The 22937-nt window shown below is 44.9% G+C and overlaps 1 protein-coding gene across 10 annotated transcripts in view; it reads left to right on the top strand.

Annotated features, from left to right (window-relative positions):
- EPS15L1 (epidermal growth factor receptor pathway substrate 15 like 1) overlaps window positions 1–22937 on the top strand; it is a 98209-nt gene that overhangs the window by 11816 nt on the left and 63456 nt on the right. For all 10 annotated transcript variants that reach the window (XM_090289866.1, XM_090289873.1, XM_090289868.1 and 7 more), the window contains exons 2-6: window positions 15886–15927; window positions 16126–16215; window positions 16701–16748; window positions 20182–20277; window positions 21448–21510. In XM_090289866.1, the coding sequence (XP_090145992.1) occupies window positions 15886–15927; window positions 16126–16215; window positions 16701–16748; window positions 20182–20277; window positions 21448–21510 (339 nt within the window). The remainder of the gene's footprint in view (window positions 1–15885; window positions 15928–16125; window positions 16216–16700; window positions 16749–20181; window positions 20278–21447; window positions 21511–22937) is intronic.

Here is a 22937-nt window from a genome sequence, read left to right as displayed (position 1 = left end):
TTTGCAAGTTATAGGCTATGGGAGTGTAGGGGAGAGAGATTTGTTTCAATTGGGAGGAATTGGGAAGTCTTCTTAGAGCAGGGTCCTGGAAGGTAATTGGCTTTCAGCAGGCAGAGCCCTTCCCACCCCCAGGCATAGGGAATAATTTGTGTCAAAGCGAGTGTTGAAAAGTGCATATTATGTTCAGTAGAGTGGGAAGGAAGGTGCGGATTGACAGCTGTGTGTGTGAAAGTGTGAGTGTATGGGCAAACGTGTGTGTGTTGTGTGCACGTGTGCGTGGAGTGAAATTTGCTTGGCAGGGGCAGGAGATGGCTGTGGGGCACTTTGAGGGCTAGGCTGAGGGTGTGAATTTCTCACTCCTTCAGCAACCATGGAGGGTCTTTTAGAGCAATGGAGTGACCGGGTGCCAATGGAATGGAGAGGGGAGTAGGCGAGGAAGGTGGGGTCTACCTGTGAGGCTGAGGCTGGGGCTGGGCCAAGGTGCGTGCAGAGTGAGGAGAGGATTGGAAGGCCAGCCCTCACTACTCTGTCTGCCCAATCTCTCCTTCATCTCCCCAGCAGGACAAAGCTCCATTCCTCTCCCTGTCTACCAGTGCCTTTGCTCTTCTCTTTGTGTGTTTCTTCCCTGACCAGACCATGATGCTCCACTCTGTGGCAGCAGGGACTGGCTTTGCTCACCTGGGAATCTGGGAGCCTAGTTTGGTGCATGGGCCACAAGGATCCCCACGCTCTATAGAAGAGCAGTGGATGCTGGGAGGCTGAGGATGCCATCCACAGAGGGGAGTGGGGGGAGGCAGCAAGCTGACCTGACCTGGCTTCAGGGGACCTGGGGGTCTTTGGCACAGAACTGCCTTGTGGCCAGGAGCACCGGAGTCCGGGTGGGGTGCTCTGTTAAGGGATGGTGTAATGTCGGGCCAGGGATCAGAAGGTAGCAGGGACATTGAAACCCTGGGGCAGCTGATGTAGGAAGGGAATTTTGGGGAGGTTCAGGATATACTTGGGGAAAGTTAGGAGCATTGTGGGTAGTGAGTGTACTGCTGTGTAGAGGCCCTTACTCCTGAGCCATTGCCCCCAGGAGTCTCCCCAGGGCCTTGCTCAGGACCTGTCTATCATATGGAGGAAGGAAAGACAGAATGGAACAAGGCTGTTCTCTGAGACACCTGGAGTAACTGTGTTCTGGGAGAGGTGTGGGCAGCCCTTGGCCGCTTTTCATCTTCAGCAGCATTTTCAGAAGAAAGGGCTGGAATCTGCTCCCTGCTCGGCCTAGGCTCCCCAGGCAAGGTCCTGGGAGCTTCTGATTGCCTGGCCCCTTCCAGTGCTATCCACTGGCCTTCTGCATGACTGCATATGACCCTGCGCCCCTCCCCCACATGACTGTCCCCATCCGTCTGGGACCCCCTTCCCCCCTTTCCATGGTGTTTTCCTGCCAGTGGTACCTCCTTCCATCTCTACTGTGGGTCTGTCCAGCACTTCAGCATGGCTCCTCAGCCTTGGTGTCTCCTGTCCCCTTGGACAGGCTCAGCTGAAGCAGTGGCCACCTCCCTGCCCTCGCAGGTATGCCTCTGACCTCGTCCTGTCTTTTCCTCACAGCACTTGGCAGCCCTCCGTGTGCGTTGTCATTGCCAATAATACTCTCCTGGCAGGGCTGGGGCAGGAGTCCCTTTATTCACTGCTGCACCTTCACAGGCCAGTGCCTAGGACTAGGCAGGTGCTCAGTAAATGCTGCTCAAGTGGCAATAAGATTTCCATCTCGATGACCCATAGGGACACCCCAGAGAAACACATTTAAAGGTGAACTGTCATCCTCTTCCTTTCTCTGCGTGTTTCCACACAGTGAACCACTGCGTTGCTTGGGCCTCATCCTCCTGGAGGACTGCAGCCTTCTCTTCCTGATCACTTCCTTCTTGGCCTGCCTTCCTGTGTCCCCTTTTGTGTAGCCGAGTGCATGTTCAGGTCATCTTCTCATGTGCTCATTTCCCACGTCACCTTCAGGATGACATTCCTGGCTTCTCAGCAAGGCTCGCACAGACCCTGCCTGGCTGAAACCGTGCTGAGTGACCCAGAGTCCCTGCCTGCCCCTCTGCCTCAGAACTCAGCCTACCCATCCCTGAGCCTCACCCACGCTCTGGAGGCCCCAGCTGTCTCTTGCTGTCATACCCCTGGGCACCCTGTGCTATAGTCCACTCTGCTCTGTAGCTGTGGGCTCACCTTACCTCTCTGTCTCTTTTTTCCTGAGCCCCAGAGCACATCCCACATATTTTTGTGTCCTCTATGCCTTCTCATAGCGTGCAAGTGTGTGTGGAATGAGAATGAATGAATTCACAAGTGCACAAGGTGAGAACTGGTGAATCCAAAGGCAGATTGCCGTTTCAGGAAGTTTCCTGTGCAGGGTAGAGGGAGGCAGTAGCTTGGGGTGGAACTGGGATGGAGGAACATTTCTCCTGCTAGCACACACTTTCACATGGAGATGTGGAAGAAGAATTACCAGGAAGAGAACAGGACTCGAAACAGCCAGTGTTTGACCAGCAATTACCCTGTGTCAGTCTCCAGTGATGGAGATGCTCATCCTCATTTTCCCAATGAAGAAACCAAGGCACCAAGAGGCTGCTCGCCCTCCCCAGGCTTGCATAGTGTTCCCGGGGTGGGGTAGGACTCGAGCCCACACTTGTCTGGTGGTACTGATGACTTCTGTGTCCTGCATCCTGCATCCTGCATCGGGGCAGTGTGTCAAGGTGGCCTCTGTTTCTCCCTCACATTTCTTTCTGGTAGATGGGGCTGAGAGTGATGGTTTCCCCAGAACACTGAAGTTTTCACACCTTCATTCTGTGTTCCTGTTCCTTCCTGGCCTTTCCAGCTCCTCCTAATGGCTCCTGGCCCTGAACTCCTTCCAGCTGTCTTGTTTATAGTGATATTTCATTGCTCACCTAAACTTTGATCTGTGGTTCTCTTGCTCCTTGGTTCTCCTTGGGGGGCTACAGGTATTCCTCCCCTGCCCCACAATGTCCCGTCCCCACTGCAGGCCCTGAATTCTGCATGGGTTGGACAGGGTCCTGTGCTGAATGATGGGCACACATCTTCAGCCGGTCCCTTCACATGGGGTCATTTGAATCCCGGGAGAATAGTGTATCTTCTTTCAGGTCCCTCTTGTGCTTCTCTCTTTTCGTTTTCTGTTTTATTTACAAAAGCAGTGTGTGCTAATGTAGAACCCTGGATAGCTCAGAAAGCCAGGAGGAGGTAGCGGTTTACCAGTCAGAATCCCTGGCAGTACACGGTATCTCTCCAGCTACATTTAAATCCACTTTGTGCTTACCAGCCAGGTCATAACTAGGAGTTGGTTTGGTCCCTCCCTCCCACTTAGCAAATATCTGACAATCTTACTCCACAGATAAATGTTCTGCCTGTACCATTCTCACTGCTGTGTGGTTTTCTATTCAGTGGAAACACAGCAATTCATTATTGGCTTCACTAGTCTTCAAAGGTTTTCAGCTCTTCACTGTCACCTGCAGTCACACCCTCAAACTGGGTGAACTGATGAAACCCTCTTGCCCTTCCTTCTCCTTCAATGCTGATCACTTCTTCAGGAGGAGACCTCACAGTACTGGGAGGGTATGCATGACGTGTGTTACCATGAGCATGTGTTTTAAAGAAATGCTAATTGTTTGACAGAAGCACAGTCCAAGTGGCGACAGAGCTGCTCTTTGTTTATCAGACTTGACTCTGAAGCAGCTTGTACCTTAGGATCCTTGCCAGAGCAGAAACGTAGCAAATGTTGGTCTTTAATTATGTAGAAGTTTAAATACATAAAAGGCACAGGAAGAGTTTAATGAGCTCCCATTTACCAGAGGCCAAAATTTTAAAAATTTCTGCACCCATGTCTATTTCCTGACCTCCCCATATTAATTTTTATTTCCAGGTTTTTAAAATCTCAGAAATCGTATTTCAATATACATCTCTAACAATTAAGACTTTTTCTTTCCATAGCCATATTGCTATATGACACCTTACACAATTAGTTTTCCTTAGTACTGTCCGATACCCAGTTCATATTAAAATTTCCCTGATTGTCTAAAAATGTCACTTTGCATTTGGTTGTGAGGTCTCCTAAGTTGTTTATTTTTTTTAATTTTGAAAATTTGAGAGGATTGTACAATAGATTTACATACAGTTGCAAAAAATAGTGCTGAGACAGCTGTGTATTCTTTACCCACTTTCCTCCAGTGGTAATGTCTTGGAGATCTGTAGTACAGTATTCCTTCACTTATCGTGGGTATTACATTCTAGACCCCCCCCGTGAAGTAGGAACCTTACATTTATTCTGCACTCTTAAATCTACGTAACTTTAACAACATACGTATACAGTACTGCAAAATTCCACGATATAGCGACAAATCCGCGATAAATAATTAAATATAATATTTTAAAAAATCCCATGATACAGTGAGGCCACAATAAGTGAACTGCGATATAGAGAGGGACTAGTGTATACTGTCACAACCAAAACATTGACATTGCTACAGCGAGGTGCAGAACAGTTCCATCCCCACAGGAATCCCGCAGTTGCCCTTTTATAGTCACTCCCACATCCCCCCCACCCCACCCCTTCCTTAACCTCTGGCGTCACTAATCTGTTCATTTCTATCATTTCAGTGTTTTAGTAATGTTATAGAATAATTATACAGAATGTGTCCTTGGGAGATTAGCCTTTTCAGTTAGCATAATCCTCTGGAGATTCTTCCAGGTTGTTGCATGCATCAGCAATTTGTTCCTTTTCATTGCCAAACAGTATTCCATGGGACCACAGTTCATTTAACCAGTCCCAGTGAAGGACATCTGGGGTGTTTTCCAATTTTGGGTGATAATGAACAAAGTTGGCACTAAGCATTTGAGTAAAGCATGTTACGGTGAATCCAAGTCTTTGTGTCTCTGGATGAATACCCAGAACAGTTGCTGGGTCGTGTGATAGTTACGTGTTTAATTTTTGTTTGTTTTTAAGAAACTGCAAAGTTGTTTTCCAGAGTAGCTCTACCTTTTTAGATTTCCTCTAGCAATGTGTGTGCAATCCAGTTTCTCTGCCTGCTCACCGATGTTGCTTTATTAGCCATTCTGATAGGTGTGTGCTGGCATCTCACTGTGGTTTTAATTTGCGTTTCCCTTATGGCTACCAGTATGGTGCCATCTTCTCTGTGCCTCTTTGCCATCCGTATATTCTCTTTGGTGAACTGTTCCTTATGTCCTTTGCCCATATGAATTGGACTATTTGCTTTTCTTGCTTTTGAGTTTTGAGAGTTGTTTATGTATTCCAGATACTAGTCCTTTGCCAAATATGTGATTTGAAAGCATTTTCTCCTAGTCCTTAGCTTGTCTTTTCATCCTCTTATCAGGGTCTTTCTCAGAGTAAACATTTTTAATTTTGATGAGATTCAAATTATAATTTAACTTCTGGTATCAAGTACAAGAACTCTGTCCAGCCCCTTGTCCTGAATATCTTCACCTACATTTTTTCCCTAAAAGCTTTATATTGAAGCCTGTTATACATTTGGAGTTAATTTTTGTATAAAGTGAGACTTGAGTCCCATTTTCTTCCTCTGGTTGGATGTTCATTTGCTCCAGCACCATTTGTTGAACAGGCATCTTTCCTCCTGAATCGCTTTTACATCTAGGTCAGAAGTCAGTTGGACACATCTGTGTGGGTCTGATTCTGGGTGCTCTATTCTGTTCCATGGCACTGTGTGTCAGTGTCTCTATCACTGCCACACTGTCTTGATTATTGTAGATTTATAGCAAGCCTTGGAATCAGGTAGAGTGATTCCTCCTACTTTATTTTTCTTTTTCAAAATTGTTTTATTCATCTTAGTTTCTTTGCCTTTCTATTTACATTTTAGAATGATTTTATTGCTGTCTACAAAGAATCTTTCTGGAGTTTAGTAGGAATTGGGTTAATCCAGAATATCAAGGGTGTGCACATTTTCCTCACCTTGTTGCATTGACCTTCAGAAAAACCAGTTAGTTTATCTTCCCACAGGCAGGGCATAAGACGTGTGTTTCCACCTTGGCTAGCCCTGTGGAGAACCTCTCTATGACTTTGCCAATCTGATGACAACCACTGGCATTTCATTTCATTTTACTTTTGCAGTACATAAATTGAACATTTCCCCCTAATTTTCTGCGTCTCTTTTTTCTGAATTGCCTTTCTCTTACCCTTTGCTCATCTTTTAATTGGCATGTCTGTCTTATTCCTTGAGCTTTGTTAAAACTCTTTCTCATATTCAAGTTCTTTTCCTTCTCTTGGTAATGCTTACCTTAGCTATGGTTTAGGGACCTCTGACTGGGCAAGCAGAGAGAGCTGTCTGTTCCAGAAAGGCTTGAGATCCGCCAGTGTTTCCTGATGATTTTTGAGTGGTGTTGAGTTAAGTCCCAGTTTCCTTACCTGCAGAATGTGGCTGGGCATACAGCCTACTTGCAGCAAGGGGAACTGTCTAAGTGAAAGGCAAAAATGCAAGGATTATTAAGCAAGCACTTCTCCAGGCCCTGTTTTTGTGTCAGTATCTGGTTTTCCACATAGGAACTCAGACCAGCATGTCTTTTGGTGTCACATGCCTAACTTCCTGCAAAACTTGGCAACAGCATTGAAAACCACAACTATTGGCTGTCAGTTTTCCTAGGAAACTAGCAGAATGCCGGTTTTCGAGTCAGTGTATATGCTCGTTGTGTCTTGTTTTTTGACCTCATCTGTTGAATAAAATGCACCATCACGTGATCACATGTGTGCATATTCTCAGGGTGAGTATGTGCTGGAGGCCATGCTGTGGCCCAGCACTTGCCTCTCTCATGTCAGGACTGCTTTTGCAGGGGACACAGTAGCTTAGGGCCACATGGCCTGACTGCTCCTCTGGCTCTGTCACTCATTGGCTCTGTGACCCTCAGTCCCCCCACCTCAAAGTTGGGGCTACAATACTACCTGCCCGTAGCGTTGTTGGGAGGATTAAATGAGTGCAGGATAGAAAACCATGAGTGCTCAATGAATGTGATTAACTATTTATTGGAACAACAAATTACAAATACTTTTCTAAATTACAGTGATAACTAATTTGCTTTAAAAATGTCATTTTGAACTGAGTGAAGTCAGCATCACTGCTTTGTTTTGCGTGAGATAGCATACTTCTGGCAGACTGGGAATTGTCCTGGTTCCAGACATAAGGATTTAGGAGTCCTGCTGTGGATGAAAGTGAGGATCAGAGCTGGGTGGACTCAATCCTGCGGAGATTAGGAGTGGCTAGAACCCCAGTCACCAGAGGGTTTTTCCTCCATAAAGGTTCTGCTGTGCCCTCATCTCCAGCATTAAAATTACATGCACTAGCCCTGGCTGCTGTGGCTCAGTGGATTGAGCGTCGGCCTGTAAGCCAAGTGTCACTGGTTTGATTCCCAGTCAGGGCACGTGACTAGGTTGCACGTCAGGTCCCCAGCTGGGAGCGCAAGTGAGAGGCAACCACGCAGTGATGTTTCTTTCCCTCTCTTTCTCCTTTCCCCCCTCTCTAAAAATAAATAAATAAACAAAACAAAATAAATAATTTTTAAAAAATTACATGCACTCACCTAACTGTGGTGTTTTAAGCCCTCCCAACAGAAGGATGTGAACTTGTTTTCTGATGTACCCTCTCTTGTCCCCCCAATTGTAAATTGCATCTGGGCTGGAGAAACTTTTCATATTCTCTCTCTTTTGTATTTTAAAGCAGGAAGGCAGCTTCTGGTCAAGGTGACGGCATAGATAAATGTGGTACTTAGAACCTCCCACAACCACATCAGAATTATAACTAAGCTATAGAGGTAGTCATCATACAGAACCGTCTGAAATCTAGCTGCATAGAAGTCCTATAACTAAGGATATAAAGCAGCAGCCACATTGAGACTGGTAGGAGGTGTGGAATGGGCTGGTCCCACACCCATGTGTAGCAGTTAAAAATCAGGAAGAATATCTTGGCCTCAGAGGTTCCCCGAAGGGCCAGGGGTCCCAGCCCCACACTAGGCCCCCCAGCCCAGGGTTTCAGTGCCAGGAAGAGAAATTCCCTTAACTTCTGGCTGTAAAAAACAGCTGAGAATGTGGTGAAATGGGGGGCTCCTGGAAGCTCAGGTGTTCCTCTTAAAGGGCCTGCACAAACTTACTCAAACTCACTTGCTCTGAGCCCCAGTGCTGGGGCAGCAGCTCAAAAGGCTCCAGGGACATGTGGAGAGGAACTGAATTGTCTGGCAACAGGGCAAGGGCTAGAGGGGAAGCTTTCTCCAGACAGAAGTGCTGGCAGAGGCCGTTGTTTGTTTGCTGAGACCTCCCCCCATAGAGCTGACAGGTGGGTGTCATATCTGAGATTCCGTCAACCTGGCTAATACTGTTCGCCCAGCCCTGGTGATTCCCTGAGACCAGGGTCCACCCAAGTCCTTTTCAGTGGCTGTTCCATACAAATGGCCTGTCTTGGCTCATGCAGCTAACATTCCTAAAATCTCTCAATAAGCAGCATCTGGCCTCTGTGTCCCCTGTACCTCTTGCTAAGTGGCCTGAGGCCTGGCACTAGCGGCAGCCGGTCTTGGTTCGCAGCTTGACCTCTCTTGGGTACCTGCAAGCCCAGCACAAAAATGCAGATTGCTTTGTAGGTCATGCCAGGTGGCCCTCGACAAGGCACAGGTGGTGGCTGATTTTGGCCTACACCTCCTTGGAGGCTCCAGAGCCAGTGCACCTGGTGGACAGCTTTAGGCCACACTGAAGCACCACCCAACCACCACCATTAGCAACAAAGTTAAGGAATGGACTTGGCGGATACCTGAGCCCTGCCAAAGTGAGTTCTGCTTTATGGGGTTGGCACCTGCACAGCAGATCTCCACAGTGGTTGCAGTCAGTTCTCACAGCTGATTGGCATGGGAATAAATCCTCCTTCCACCCCCCAATTGATGTGTCAATAGCAATCAAGGCTCAACTATAACAGGAGGGTGCACACAGCCCACACAGTTGCGGGGTGCATCTGGACACCCAGCTTGGGTGACTGGAGAGGCTTTGCCATTGAGCCCTACAGGACACCTACTACATAAGGTCAATTTACCAAGACCAGGAGACAATAGCAGCTCTTATCTAACACGTAGAAATAAACACAAGGAGGCAGCCAAAATGAGACAAACATGTCCCAAATAAAATAATAGAACAAAACTCCAGAAAGAGAACTAAACAAAATGGACACAAGCAATCTACTAGATACGGAGTTCAAAACACTGGTTATAAGGATGCTCAGTGAACTTAGGGGAAGAGTAGAGGAACTTAAAACTTCAACAAAGAGATAGTAAATATGAAGACAGAGATAGAAAACATAAAAAATAACCAGTTAGAAATGAAGAATACAGGGAATCAACAATAGAGTAGATGAAGTAGAGGATCAAGTCAACAATTTGGCAGAAAAAGGAAGCAGAAAACACCCAGTCAGAACAGCAAAAAGAAAAAAGAATCCAGAATATGAGGATAGTGTAAGGAGCCTCTGGGGCAATTTGAAGCATACCAACATTCTCATCATGGGGTTGCCAGAAGAAGAGTGAGAAAAAAGAAGTTGAAAACCTATTTGAAAAAATAATGATGGAACACTTCCCTAACCTGGTGAAGGAAATAGACATACTACAAGTCCAGAAAGTGCATAGAGTCCCAAACAAGATGAACCTAAAGAGGCCCATACCAACACACATTATAATTAAAATGCCAAAGATTAAAGACAAAGAATCTTAAAAGCAGCATGAGAAAAGCAGTTAGTTACTTATAAAGGGAATTCCCATAAGACTGTTAGCTGATTCCTCAACAGAAACTTTGCAGGGCAGAGTAATTGACAAGAAACATTCGAAGTGATGAAAAGCAAGGACCTACAACCAAAATTATCCAGCACCGCTATCTTTTTAGAGTTGAAATACAGATAAAGAGCTGCTCAGACAAGAAAAAGCTAAAGGAGTTCATCACCACCAAATCAGTATTACAAGAAATGTTAAAGGGTCTTAAGAAGAAACGAAAAAAAGAAAAAAAGAATATGAATAATAAAACGGCAATAAATACATATATGTTAACAGTTACTTTAATGAAAATGTATTAAGTGCGCCAATCAAAAGACATGGAGGCTGAATGAATAACAAAAGAAGAACCTTTCATGCTGTTTATGAGAGACTCACTTCAGATTGAAAGACACACAGATTGAAAGTAAAGGGATGGAAAAAGACATTTCATGAAAATGGAAACAAAAAATCTGGGATAGCAATACTTATACCAGGCAAGATAGACTTTTTTTTTTTTTTTTTAAAGATTTTATTTTCAGAGAGAGGGGCAGGGTAGGAGAAAGAGAGGGAGAGAAACAAAAGTTGATTGCCACTCACATGCCTCTAACTGGGGGCCTGGTCTGCAACCCAGGCATGTGCCCTGACAGGGAATCAAACGTGCAACCTCTTGGTTTGCAGGCTGACACTCAATCCATTAAGCCACACCAGCCAGGGCTTAAGGTAGTCTTTAAAACAAAGGCTATAACAAGAAACGTAGAAGGACCAAGCAATTCCATTTCTAGGTATTTATCCCAAACCCAAAACACTAAATTGAAAAGACATATATCCATATGTTTTTCGCAGCATTAGTTACAATAACCAATGGAACTGGCCAATGGAACTAGCTAAATGTCCATAAACAGATGAATAAAGAAGTAGTAGTGTATATATACAATGGAATATGATTCAGCCATAAAAAGATGAAATCTTGCCATCTGCAACAACATGGATGAGCAAAATAAGTCAAAGACAAATGCCAGATGATTTCACTTATGCATGGAATCTAAAAAACAAAATAAGCTAGCGGAACAGAAACAGACTCAGATTCAGAGGCCATTTTGACAGTTGCCAGCGGGGAAGAGGTTGAGGGGATGGGTGAAAAAGGTGAAGGGATTTAGAATTACAAATTGATAGTTACAAAATAGTCATGGGGATGTGAAAAGGGAAATAGTTAATAATATTGTAATAACTATATGATGTCAGATGGGTATTGGATTTATTGGGGTGGTCATTTTGTAAATTATTAAATTTCTAATCATGGGGTTGTACACCTGAAACTAATTTTATATTGTATGTCAACTGTAATTAAAAGTAAATTATTTTAAGGAAGAACAACTAAAAGGTTGAATCAAAACTTATTGAAGCTCATCAATAATTCAGACATTGCCAAGTTGAAGATGGCATTTTAGTACATCAGGCTGGTGAAGGAGAATGCTGTTTCTGGCTGGCTCTCTGCCTTGCTTCCATTCTTGAAGCCATCACCAAACCCTCTGCAGGCTCTTACACTGAAAGACTTACCCCTGGTCTGTTCTCTTTCTGCCTTTGCCCTGGGCTTGGCCCTGGGCTTGCTTTGGGGTCAGGCAAGGGCAGGCAGCTCAGAGGGGTTTGTCCCAGTACCTTTGATGTATCCTCTGGGAACTGCTGCCCCCTCAGCGAGCTAGATGTGGCCGAGGTCTCTGGGCAGGAACTGGCCACACAGACTGCCCATCATTTGAGAGATCCATGGCATTAGCAGCATGTGTCTTCAGTTTTGTCGCAGTGGTATTTCGGGCAGCTTGCAGGTGTGACCACTGTCCCTGCGAGCAAGTAGTGTGTTAAGAGGAAGTGCCTGTTAGATCTGGTGTTTTCCCTTCTTTCCCCCATTCTACTTTTGCAGTAGCTGAAAAATGTGTAATTAAATTCAAACCTATGTTTGCTTCATTGCCTCAGTTTACCCAAGTTGATTCCTGTAGTTAGGAGTGGCAGAGTCACACTCTGATTTTCTGTCAGTTGAGATGATTTGGGATTGACACCTGGCCCTAGACTGTCGATGGGGTAAGCCCTCAGCACAGATGGGTGGCGTTTTGGGTCTGGTAGCCTCAGACGCCTTTCTGGTCTATTAAGGGTCTTGTTTGTCTTGATCATGGATCTTGTAGCTCAGAAGCATTTGTGAAATTTAAGACAGCTGTTAATGCTGTCTGCCCCAAATACTGTTAACTTTTTCACTGGACTCATAGTAGCTTGGAAACCTTTCTTACCTGCCATGAGATCTTAAAAAAAAAAAGTCCACAAAAACCCACGGGAAATGTACTTCATACCTGCGCCTTTCTGGTTTTTGGTGGAAAGGAGACCTTTGTTGTCATAGTGGGGGCCTCTGGAGTCTGTGCATTCTGCTCTGGTGAGTCAGTGACAAGTGGTGTGCTGTATTGGCCCGGCCACTGTCACCTTGACTGAGAGAAGACAAACAGCCTGCTTGACTTAGTTCCTCTGTTGGCCTTACTCCTCTGGGGAGATGGGAGTGTTTTGAAAGCATGCAATTTTAAACCTGGGAGGCCACGCAGTGTGATGGTGGACACTGTCATCTAAGGTCATGGGGAGCTAAGGGTGACAGCCTCTCCCAGGGACAGTGTCAGACAAGGGCTCTGGGCAGGCAGCTGATGCAGCAGCATACTTATCTCTTAATCCTCATGTTGTCATCACCTTTTCTTAAGCCATTTATTACTCCTCACCTTCCAACTTTTCTTGCTTAGTTTTTTTGTTTAGTGTTTTCTGCCTTTCAGGATTTCCACCTTTCTCTTCCCTTTTTCTTTTTGTTTTGACTTTCCTCTCTTTCGTTTCAGATCTCCATGCTCTTTTCCTTCTATTTTCTTTCTGCAGTGGTATTGTTCTTGGTACTTTTGCTTCTTCGAATAATGGCTGGTGGTGCCCCCCCATCCCCACCCCCCAGAGAAGCTGACCATAATCCAGGCATTATTTTTAACCTGAAATGACTCTTTATGGCACAGTGTATGCAAGTGTTGTGCTGATTCAAATCCAGTGATTGAAACTGGAAGGAACCCACCTCCCCCCAGTCTTATTTGTTATGAAAAATCACACAATAGCACTCAAAGACTTTTTAATAAACACTGTAATCCCACCCCTCATCCAGTCATCTTTCCCACTTTCTTTTTTTTTAAGTATATTTTATTGATTATGTTGTTACAGTAGTTCCCATTTTTACCCCCTTTGCTCCCCTCTGCCCAGTACCCCCCTTCCCTCCAGCAACCCCACCCCCCTTAGTTCATGTCCATGGGTCGTGCATATAAGTTCTTTGGCTTCACCCTTTCCTGTATTATTCTTAACTTCCCCCTGTCTATTTTGTACCAACCGATTATGCTTCTTACTCCCTGCACCATATCCCCATTACTCCCCCTTCCCCTCCTTCTGGCACCCCCATGATTTGGACATTGGCATGTTTAAAGTTGTCCCAGAGGTTCCCAAGCCTCTCCTCATTTATTTCAATTCTTGTTTCCTCATTCTGTACTGGTTGACTGTTTTTTTCTTCCTTAATGTTCCAAATCATTGATTTGAACCTCTGTTTTCTTCCCTTCACCATTGGTTTTGTGTGGATTTTCTTCGTTTCACTTAGCATAGCCTTCACTTCTCTTACGCGTTTGCTGTACTCAAGCATATCTGTCAAGCCTGTGAGCATCTTTATCACCAGTGTTTGGAATTCTGCAGTCTGTTAGGCTGGCTATCTCCTTGTCACTTAGTTCTCCCACTGGAACCTTGATCCGTTCCCTCTTTTGGGCCATACAGTATTCCCTCACTTATTGTGGGTATTACATTTTAGATACCCCCCCCGCCCCCCCCCCCCATGATAGGTGAAAATTCGTTAAGTAGTAACCTTACTTCTTTTTTTTAGTTTTTATGTATATTTTAAGGCTTTATAAACCCTTCCCACACACTTATAAACCATTCCCAGTCCCTTATTAACCTTTCCCACTCCCTTATTAACCTTTCCACACTTTTATAAACACTACTTATGTTCTTAAACATATTCTACACTCTTAAACCTATGTAACCTTAACAACATACGTATACAGTACTGCAAAATCCCATGATATAGCGAAAAATCCAGGATAAATAAATATAATATTTTTAAAATCCCACAATACAGTGAGGCTGATAAGTGAACCGTGATATAGGAGGGACTACTGTACTTCTCTGTCTCCTCTTTTTGACAGGCTCCTGTGTGTGTTTGCCTCTGTGTCTTAGGTAGAGCTGTCCCTCCTGTGACGTTGTAAGGGGCAGAGCCTTAGGGATTCGAGTACAGGGCGACTTGTTTCACCACATTGTGGCACTGTATGTGGGGGAGGGGTCTGAGAGGGAACAATGCCGCTTGCCCAGCACTCGCCCCTTTTCCAGGTACTTCTCCCACTTCCGTATGGGACTGGTTCTTCTCTAGCTGTTGCCCCGAATGTCGTTCCCAGAGTGGGTGGGTCTGTGGACGTTCTAGAACCACGGGGGCCCTTTAAACAAGTGGACTCTGCCTCCACCCCAACCCCCACTGGTCTGCACAGTCAGAAGCAATGAGGCTTGAATTTCCCCGGTGCTGGGATGGTGAGCTGCGCAGTCCGGTGAGGAGCTAGGAACGCTCCCAGGTGTCCCTTCTGACTTTTTAAAACGTGTAACTGCTTTCCGTTGGCCTGTCACTGTTACCACCGCTGCCACCACACCGCGTCCTCTCTGCACCGGCTCCGCCCCTCCTACCTGTCTGGATGAGTATTTCTTCATTATATCTTTGTTTGTTGGACTTCATGCAGTTTGATTATCTGGAACTTCTGATACTCAAACTGCATTGAGATAGTTGTATTTCTTCTTAGTTGTGGAGGGAGAGGCAGCATGTCTGACTAGGCCTCCATCTTGGCCGGAAGTCAGCAGCCTTTTTCCCCACTTTCTTCTTTTTAGCTGTGCTCACATTTGTTCATCTGTATTACCATATATGTAATGGTGCCATCTTCACATTTCTTTGCTCACTAAATCAACAGGTTTGCATACTGCTTTCCTCCCTTAACGTAGTAAAATGCCAATACATGTCAGCGTTTATAGACCACATATTAGTGGTTGCTGCCACTTCCCCCAGTTGCCCTCTCCTTTCTGCTAGGGGGTAACTCACTGGAAGAGGTCCTGGACATGGTGGGGGGAAGTATAAGGGCTCAGCTGCCAACCTGGCTGGATCCATGTGTGGCCTTGACTTGCCACATGACACTGGACAAGGCACTTAATAGCAATGCCTTGGGGAACTGATGGACAGAATTTGGGGTGTCTTGTGCTGAGCTGAGGACTTTGAACTTCCTGCCTACCAGAGTGAGAGTGGTCACTGGCCATCTCTTTTCCATTAGGGGCCGGTCATTGTGTATTTCTGCGTAATCCTTTGGTGGCAGGTGTGGACGAAACCTGGGGCTGGCAACCTGGTCTGAAGCTTGTGTGTCTGGTGATTCATGATGATGTACAGAGACTCCTGTTCTGATTCTGGAGCCAGAGAACAATCTCAAAGGTTAAGGCTATGTTTCTCTGAGCTCCCATACACATTGAATCCCATCGTTCTTCACATGGAAATTGACTCTGGGCTGTCACTCCTGCCTGAACAACCATGTCGTTGACGCAGAAATTCGAACTTATTAAAGTACATTAGCATTTTGTTTTCCTAAATCGAATAAATGTAGTATCTATGTCTGAAAATAAACTTCAGTCTGTATATAGAGGACGTTTAAAGTGCATATATTTTATTTTTTATTATTGTATATTTTAGTAATGACAAAATTGAGGGATGTGTCCACTTTTAACCAATATCTATTTTTTTAAAGATTTTATTTACTTATTTTTAGAGCGAGGGGGAGGGAGGGAGAAAGAGAGGGAGAGAAACATCATTTGGTTGCTTTTCACACATGCCCCAACCAGGGAGCGGGCCCACAACCCAGGCATGTACCCCAACCAGGAATTGAACTGGCGACCTTTAGCTTTTGGAATAACAGTCAGCCAACTGAGCCATGCTGGTCAGGGCAACTTTTAACCAATATCTGGTTTTGTTTACAGATTCCCACTGGAAATCCATTATATGAATCTTATTATAAGCAGGTAAGTTTCAGTGGTATCTCTTTGGCCTGGAACTAGAGAGTGAATGACCCAGAAACCACAGGCCCTGTATTGAAGCCTGGTGTGGCCTCTGCTTCCTTCTCTTCTCTGGGTTATCAGTCCCAGTTAGTGCGGCGGGTGTTGCCTTACCTGCTGCTCCGCTTCCTGAAGCTGCACCTCAGTGTCGCTCCCCCTTTGCAGGTAGACCCAGCATACACAGGGAGAGTTGGAGCTGGTGAAGCTGCACTTTTTCTAAAGAAGTCTGGGCTCTCAGACATTATCCTTGGAAAGGTATGTCAAGACTGAGGCTGATTTCTGTGGCCACCCTTGGGGCTCCCTCAGCAGGTGGAAGGCTGCCCTTTGCAGACACTTCTTGGGGATGGGCCTCCTGGAGTGGGCGGGCCACTGCCAACTTCTCAGGGCTATAATTGGTGGGTCCACACACTCCAGTGGCAACTACCACCTGCTACTTAGGAAGCAGACAAGAGGCCCAAGTGTTTTAGGGGTCTTAACAGCTTAGGGATTTATGTCGGCCTGGTAGCGCAGTGGACTTGGGTGTTCTTGGGGCTCTGCCATGGGTTGGCAGAGGGAGGGGCACAGGTCATTCACCTGCTCCAAGTTGGAGTCTGTTCGAGCCTACCCCTCCCCTTTTTCTGGTGGCAACAGTGGGATTGACCTACCTTTAAGGCCTACATATAGTGGTGGTGGCTCCTGTTTTGTGAATAAATGGTCAGTGATTGGCGGTTGCGCTCATGAGAATTTTTGTGTTTCCACAGATATGGGACTTGGCTGACCCAGAAGGTAAAGGGTTCTTGGACAAACAGGTATATACATGCATGTATGCTCAGAGCAAGTGGAGGGTCCAGGCCAGATCCCATGCTGGCCACCTCTGCACTTCCTTCCTGTTTGTGCTATGACATATGTCACTATACAAAAATACAGTTGTCAAATTTTTAAAACGGGAAGGTTTTCTTTCTAAATAAAGGCCTTTTGTTGAACACTTGGAGCCATCTTTCATGGTTAGTGTATCTTTTCATATTTTGTGTGCTTACAAGTTATTAAAATGTTTTCAAAAATTTTATTTTGAAGTAACTTCAGACTCTTGTGGAAGTTGCAGAAACAGTTCAGAGTTCCCGTGTCTCCTTCTTCAGCTTCCCCAGTGAGAGCAGCTTATGTCACTATTGCACAATGTTCAGTGCCAGGGCAGCACTAAACCAGAGGCCTTACTCAATGCTAACAAGGTTTACATGCACTTCTTAGTGTTTTTTTGGTGTGTGCAGTTCTGTGTCATTTCATCACTCACATAGATTTACATAACCATCACCATAGCCAGGACACAGAACTGCCCCAGCACCCCAGAGAATCCCCTTCCTGCTGCCCTTGGTAGTCACACCCTAGCCCCTGGCAACTGCTGGTTCCTTTTCCATAATGATTTTGTCACTTCGAGAATATGCTATAAATGGACATTTATATTACTTACAAATGATTTTAAATGGTCATATTTTAATTAGTTCAGCTTGTCCCTAAGCTACATTCCGAGGGATGTCATTCCCGGTGTCACACTGTCAGTGATCTGATCCATTGGGAAAGTACCATCCAGTATTCCTCCCTTTCTTGAGATTTATACTGTGCATCTGCCTATATAAGGTTCTGAGGATCCTCATGGGAAAGAAGCTTTTTACCTTTGCCTAACTGAGTCCCCCTAAACTTATATCCCTTTTACTCTACATGCTATGTGGGCATTCTATGGACAGCAGCCTGAGGAAGACTAAATCTGTTGCTTATTTCTTGAAAGACATTTTTATTTGTTTATTTATTTTAATATGTTTTATTGATTACACTGTTAGAGGTGTCCCAATTTCTTTTCCCTCTGCTCCCCTCCACCCAGTGACCGCCCCCCTCCAGTTGTCCCCCCCTTTTAGTCCATGTCCATTGGTTGTGCATATAGTTCTTCTCAGCCTCTAGTTCTTCTCCTGTCTACTCCATTCCCTCCTACTATGCTTCTTAATTCCTGTACCATTTCCCTCCCTTTCCCTCCTTCCCCCTCCCTGCTGACCTCTCCCCAATATGTTCCGCATACCTATAATTCTTTTTTCACTCTCATTGCCTCCTTAGTTTGCCTTTGTTTCGGTTCCCTAGCTTCTGTTGTTGGTTGTTGTGATGCAGTTTTCATTTTAATGTTCATAGTTTTGATCCTCCTCCTTCTAAACCAGTCCCTTTAACATCTCATATAACAGTGGTTTGGATCTGATGAACTCCTTCAATTTTACTTTGTCCTGGAAGCACTTTCTCTGCCCTTCTATTCTGAATGACAGTTTTGCTGGATACAGTATTCGTGGCTGTAGGTTTTTGATTTTCATTCCTTTGAATATTTCTTGCCAGTCCCTTCTTGCCTGCAGGGTCTCCTTTGAGAAATCAGCTGACAGTCTAATTGGGACCCCTTTACACATAATTCTTTTCTTCTCTCTTGCTGCTTTTAAGATTCTCTCTTTAATTTTTGACAATTTGATTTTAATGTGTCTTGGAGGGGTTCTCCCTGGCTCCAGTTTTTTTGGAACTCTCTGTGCTTCCTGGACCTGTAAGTCTATTTCCTTCCCGAAGTTTGGGAAGTTCTGCTTCATTATTTTTTCACATAATTTTTCTATTTCTAGTTCTTTTTCTTCGCCCTCTGGCAATCCTATAATTCGAATGTTCGTTCGCTTATAGCTGTCCCAGAAGTTTCTGAGCCTCCTCATATTCCTCACTTTTTGTTTCCTCTTTCTGCACTGGTTGACTGTTTGTTTCTTCCCCATGTTCCGATTTGTTGATCTCTGGTTTTCATTTCCTCACCACTTGTCTTGTATGTGTTTTCGTTCATTTGAGTATGACTATCATTCATTCCTTCCCCATCTTGTTCCAAATCTTTTGTTAATTCTGTAAGCCACCTTATGACTATAGCTCTGAACTGAGCCTCAGAAAGATTTCCTATTTGTTCATTGGTTAGGTCCCTCATCTGCTGCCTGGTGAGCTGCATCACAGGGATTTCAATCATGGTTTGCTTCATCCTGACAGTTTTCTGTTTACCTTTGCTTCCTGGGAGGGCTGTCGGGGGCGGAGCCCCGTGCAGTCATCACTACCTGGTCAGCAACCTTGCTACCTTTTTCACCACTCTGTGGTGGTTTGTGTGGGGGCGGGGCCCAAGATGGATTCCTGCTGTTACTCTACATTGAGAGACCAGGAGTCTCTTCCTCTGTCCCTACACCCTCTGGGGCTCACAGTTGGGGGCAATGGGGGTCTGCCTTTCCTAGCGTTGGAATCTCGAGTTGCCAGGTCTCCACTGCAGCTGGGATTGTTCCCCTGGTGTTTCTCGCAGTCCCGCCACTATCCCTGCTGCTAGCACAGATAGCACCGCCCAACTTTTCTGCTCCAGTCGCCCCTCCTACCCATCCCGATTAGCACTGCTGGTTTATAACTTCATACGTTGGGCTTCCATGTAGTTTTATTTTCTGGAATTTCTGGTTATCTTTGGTTTTGAGGTAGTTGTATTCCTACTTAGTTGTGGAGGGAGACAGAGCATGTCAGTCTAAGCCTCCATCTTGGCTGGAAGTCTGAAAGACATTTTTAAAACTGTAATTGCAGCTTTAAAACAGTCCGTGGTCTTAGTTCAGTTGATCATTTTTTAAAATAGGTGATGCTGCATGAGTCCACTGAAACTGTGGTGTGACAGGTTCAGGATTGGGAGGATCCAAGGTTGCTGATGGCCTTGTTCAGGTCTTTTGTCCCTGCATAGGAGGTGAAGTTCACCTTGGGCAATGATGGTAGAAGTGGGTGGGCAAGGCATGCCCTATTCAGTGAGGCCATCCAGAGGGATCATAGTGGACCCTGAATGTAAATTCTCAAAGAGTTGTGTCTATTTCAAACTATTTTTAAAAAGTGACATATGTGAACCATAATGAATAGTGTTAAACATGTTAAGCTTGTACAGTGTAGCATTTCCTGTGTTGGGAGCTCATTATATTTGAAAATATATTTATTTGAAATTTTATAGCATTCAGAATGCAAATAAACTAAGTATATTTTAGCATATACATTTAAACATTGTCCCCAGGGTGAAATTAGTTCAACTTGATACTGTAAATGACTTTGCACATACAGTCTTCTTGGTAAAGTGAACTGAAATCCCTCTTTCCCTGAAGCCTGCTGCCACAGGCAGCTCTTCCTCTGCTGCCACCTCTGGCTGGGTGAGAGTTAACACCTCATCCTTTTTTGGATTTGCAGGGTTTCTATGTTGCACTGAGACTAGTGGCCTGTGCACAAAGTGGCCATGAAGTTACCTTGAGCAATCTGAATTTAAACATGCCACCGCCTAAATTCGTAAGTGATGAAATCCTTCCAGTTCACCTTGTAATATCTCCCATCTCTTTGTCTATCTTTCTCTCTCCATGTTTTCTCTCTCTTTTATTTTTTGAGATGAAATTCATATAAGCTAAAATTAACCATTTTTAGGGGGTGCTGGGTGGAGGGGAACAAGGGGGAGAAAATTGGAACTGTTGTAACAATATAATCAATAAAAAATATTAAAAAAAAAATTAACCATTTTTAAATGAACAATTCCGTGACATTTAGTGCATAAGCAATATTGTGCAACCATCACTTCTATCTAGTTCTAGAATGCTTTCATCACCCCAAAAGGAAACCTTCTACCCATTAAGTAATTACTCCCATTTCCTTCCCCCTCCCACCCATCCCCCGACTCCCAGCCCCTGGCAGCCAGTATTCTGCCTCTGTTTCTGGATTTGCCCATTCTAGACATTTTATGGAATCATACATCTGGCTTCTCACTCAGCATAATGTTTTCAAGGTTCATCCACATTATAACATGTGTCAGTGCTTCATCCCTTTTCATGGCTGAAGAAGATTGCATTGTATGGCCCACCCATTTTGTTTAAACTGTTCATCTGCTGGTGGACATAGCATTCATATACAAGGATTTGTTTACACCCCTGTTTTCACTTCTTTTTGGGGGCATGCCTCGGAGTAGAATTGCTGGGTCCTATGATCATTGTGTTTAAACTTTTTGAGGTCTTCTCCCCATTAAAATGCTTTAAGATTTACTTGTCTAGAGAGTACGTTTATTAAAGCTGGGGATAGTGGAGCAAGGAAGGGCTTAGGATGGAAGAAGCAATAGGAGAGAGCCTAGGCAGGACTGCTTTGGCTCCCTAGAAACATTATGGGAAAGAAGTGAGCCAAGGCAGGGCTGCTGTCAGCTCACTGAAAAGCGAGAGTAAAGGGGGCCTTAGAGACAGGTGCAGGGGTTAGCTGGGATGAGCTGCTGCTGCCCACTGCTCCCCTGGTTGCAAGTCACACACCTTAGAGGTAAGAAAGGCATAGGTGTGCTCTCGAAAGGGGGAGTGCACCAGTTCTTTCCCCTTCTCCTCCATTTTGAAAGCACTTTGAAATGTGTGTCCTTTCTGTAAACACCTCCTCCAGTAATTTGATTCTGTGCCAGCCACAGCAGAATGATTCTCTCTCTTTTTTTTCCAGCATGACACCAGTAGCCCTTTGATGCTCACGCCACCTTCTGCAGAAATCCATTGGGCTGTGAGGGTAAGTGATATGGTGGCACCCCTTGGCTGTCCTTCACATGCAGTTGTTTTAGAAGTTTATGATATCGATTCAGACATTTTATAGGATGATTGTGTCACCTTTGTTTCACAATCAGTATGCCACAGAATTTGGACAGAATACTTTTTCAAATCAAAGTCTTTGGAATACCTATGGCCTTTTACTGTAATTGTGTGTTGCCTATGAAGGCAATCAGCTAAGATTCAGGCATTAGGTTCTGAAAATTTTGGAGTTTAAATCATGCATTTTTAGGTCATGTTCTGTGGTTTCTGCTGCTTAGGTTGGTTAATCAGAATAGAAGGGAAATTGAGAACTTGCAAGCATGAGGACCTTCAGCATGTCTTTGCAGCTCTTTCTGTCATTTCCAGCTAGCCTGTGTGGTGTTATTCTTCCTTCGCTGATGCTCTTGTTGCTTTTTTAAAATCCTCACCCAAGCATATATTTATTGATTTTAGAGAGAGAGGACATTGATGTGAGAGAGAAACATTAATCCATTGCCTCCTGTACACGCCCCAATCCGGGATGGAACCCACAACCTTCTGGTGTACAGGATGACGCTCCAACCAACTGAGCCACCTTGCCAGGGCTCTTATTGCTTTTTGAAAAGTTTTGGCACATGAAGAAAGAGATGTTATGTTTCTTTTTTAGAAACAGACGTTATGGCTAGAAAACTGTTACCATTTCTAGCAAGAAAAAAATGAAGTGGCATCTTCTAGTAAGTGCAGAATTACTCCTAAAGGAAATGCACATGGGGATGCAGAGATGGTCCCCCAGATAAGGAGATCTCCTCACTCCCACTCACTGTAAGAAGATGGTCACATTTCCTTTTATTTGGCTTGAATACTGACATTAAAATGATCTTGCTATAAAATAAAGACCACCCCCCTCCCTCCCAAGTGCTTCTTTCCTGTTTTTATGTGGGTAGTTGTTTTTTCCTTGGAAAGGTTTGGATGGAGGAAGGTCTGTGCAGGGACAGGGCAGGAGGAGGCCTCATGTGACCAAGGAGTTGCGAAGTTGCCTTTGTGAGCCATGGAGCAGTTTGCTGGTGGCAATCACAGTAGCAAAGGACTTTTTCTTTGTTATCCAGTTGCATGGTGCCTAGTTTGAAAAAGGGATGTTTTGTCATGAAAAACTGCACCCAAGAGATCTTAGTCCTTGAACATTTACAGCCCCTTCCTGGTGGGGGCTGTATGGAGGCCTCAGGGGATGGGCTGGCAGTGGGGGAGCCTGTGAAGCCTTGCAGAGGGCAGGAATGGGGTACACTGTTTTCACGAGAGAATCCATTCAGAGAAACAGTGACAAACAAGCCTGAAGTGCCAAGTGTTTTTTGTTGTGGAAGTTTTTGGGCTTGAAGCACTGAGTCAGCGAGCCTGACAGATCAGCAAGAGAGGCCCAGATGCTTGAGGCGG

The sequence above is a fragment of the Furipterus horrens genome, unplaced genomic scaffold, assembly GCF_987537825.1.
Source record: "Furipterus horrens unplaced genomic scaffold, mFurHor1.1.pri manual_scaffold_10, whole genome shotgun sequence".
NCBI lineage: Eukaryota > Metazoa > Chordata > Mammalia > Chiroptera > Furipteridae > Furipterus > Furipterus horrens.
This window is presented reverse-complemented; position numbering and strand designations above follow the sequence as displayed.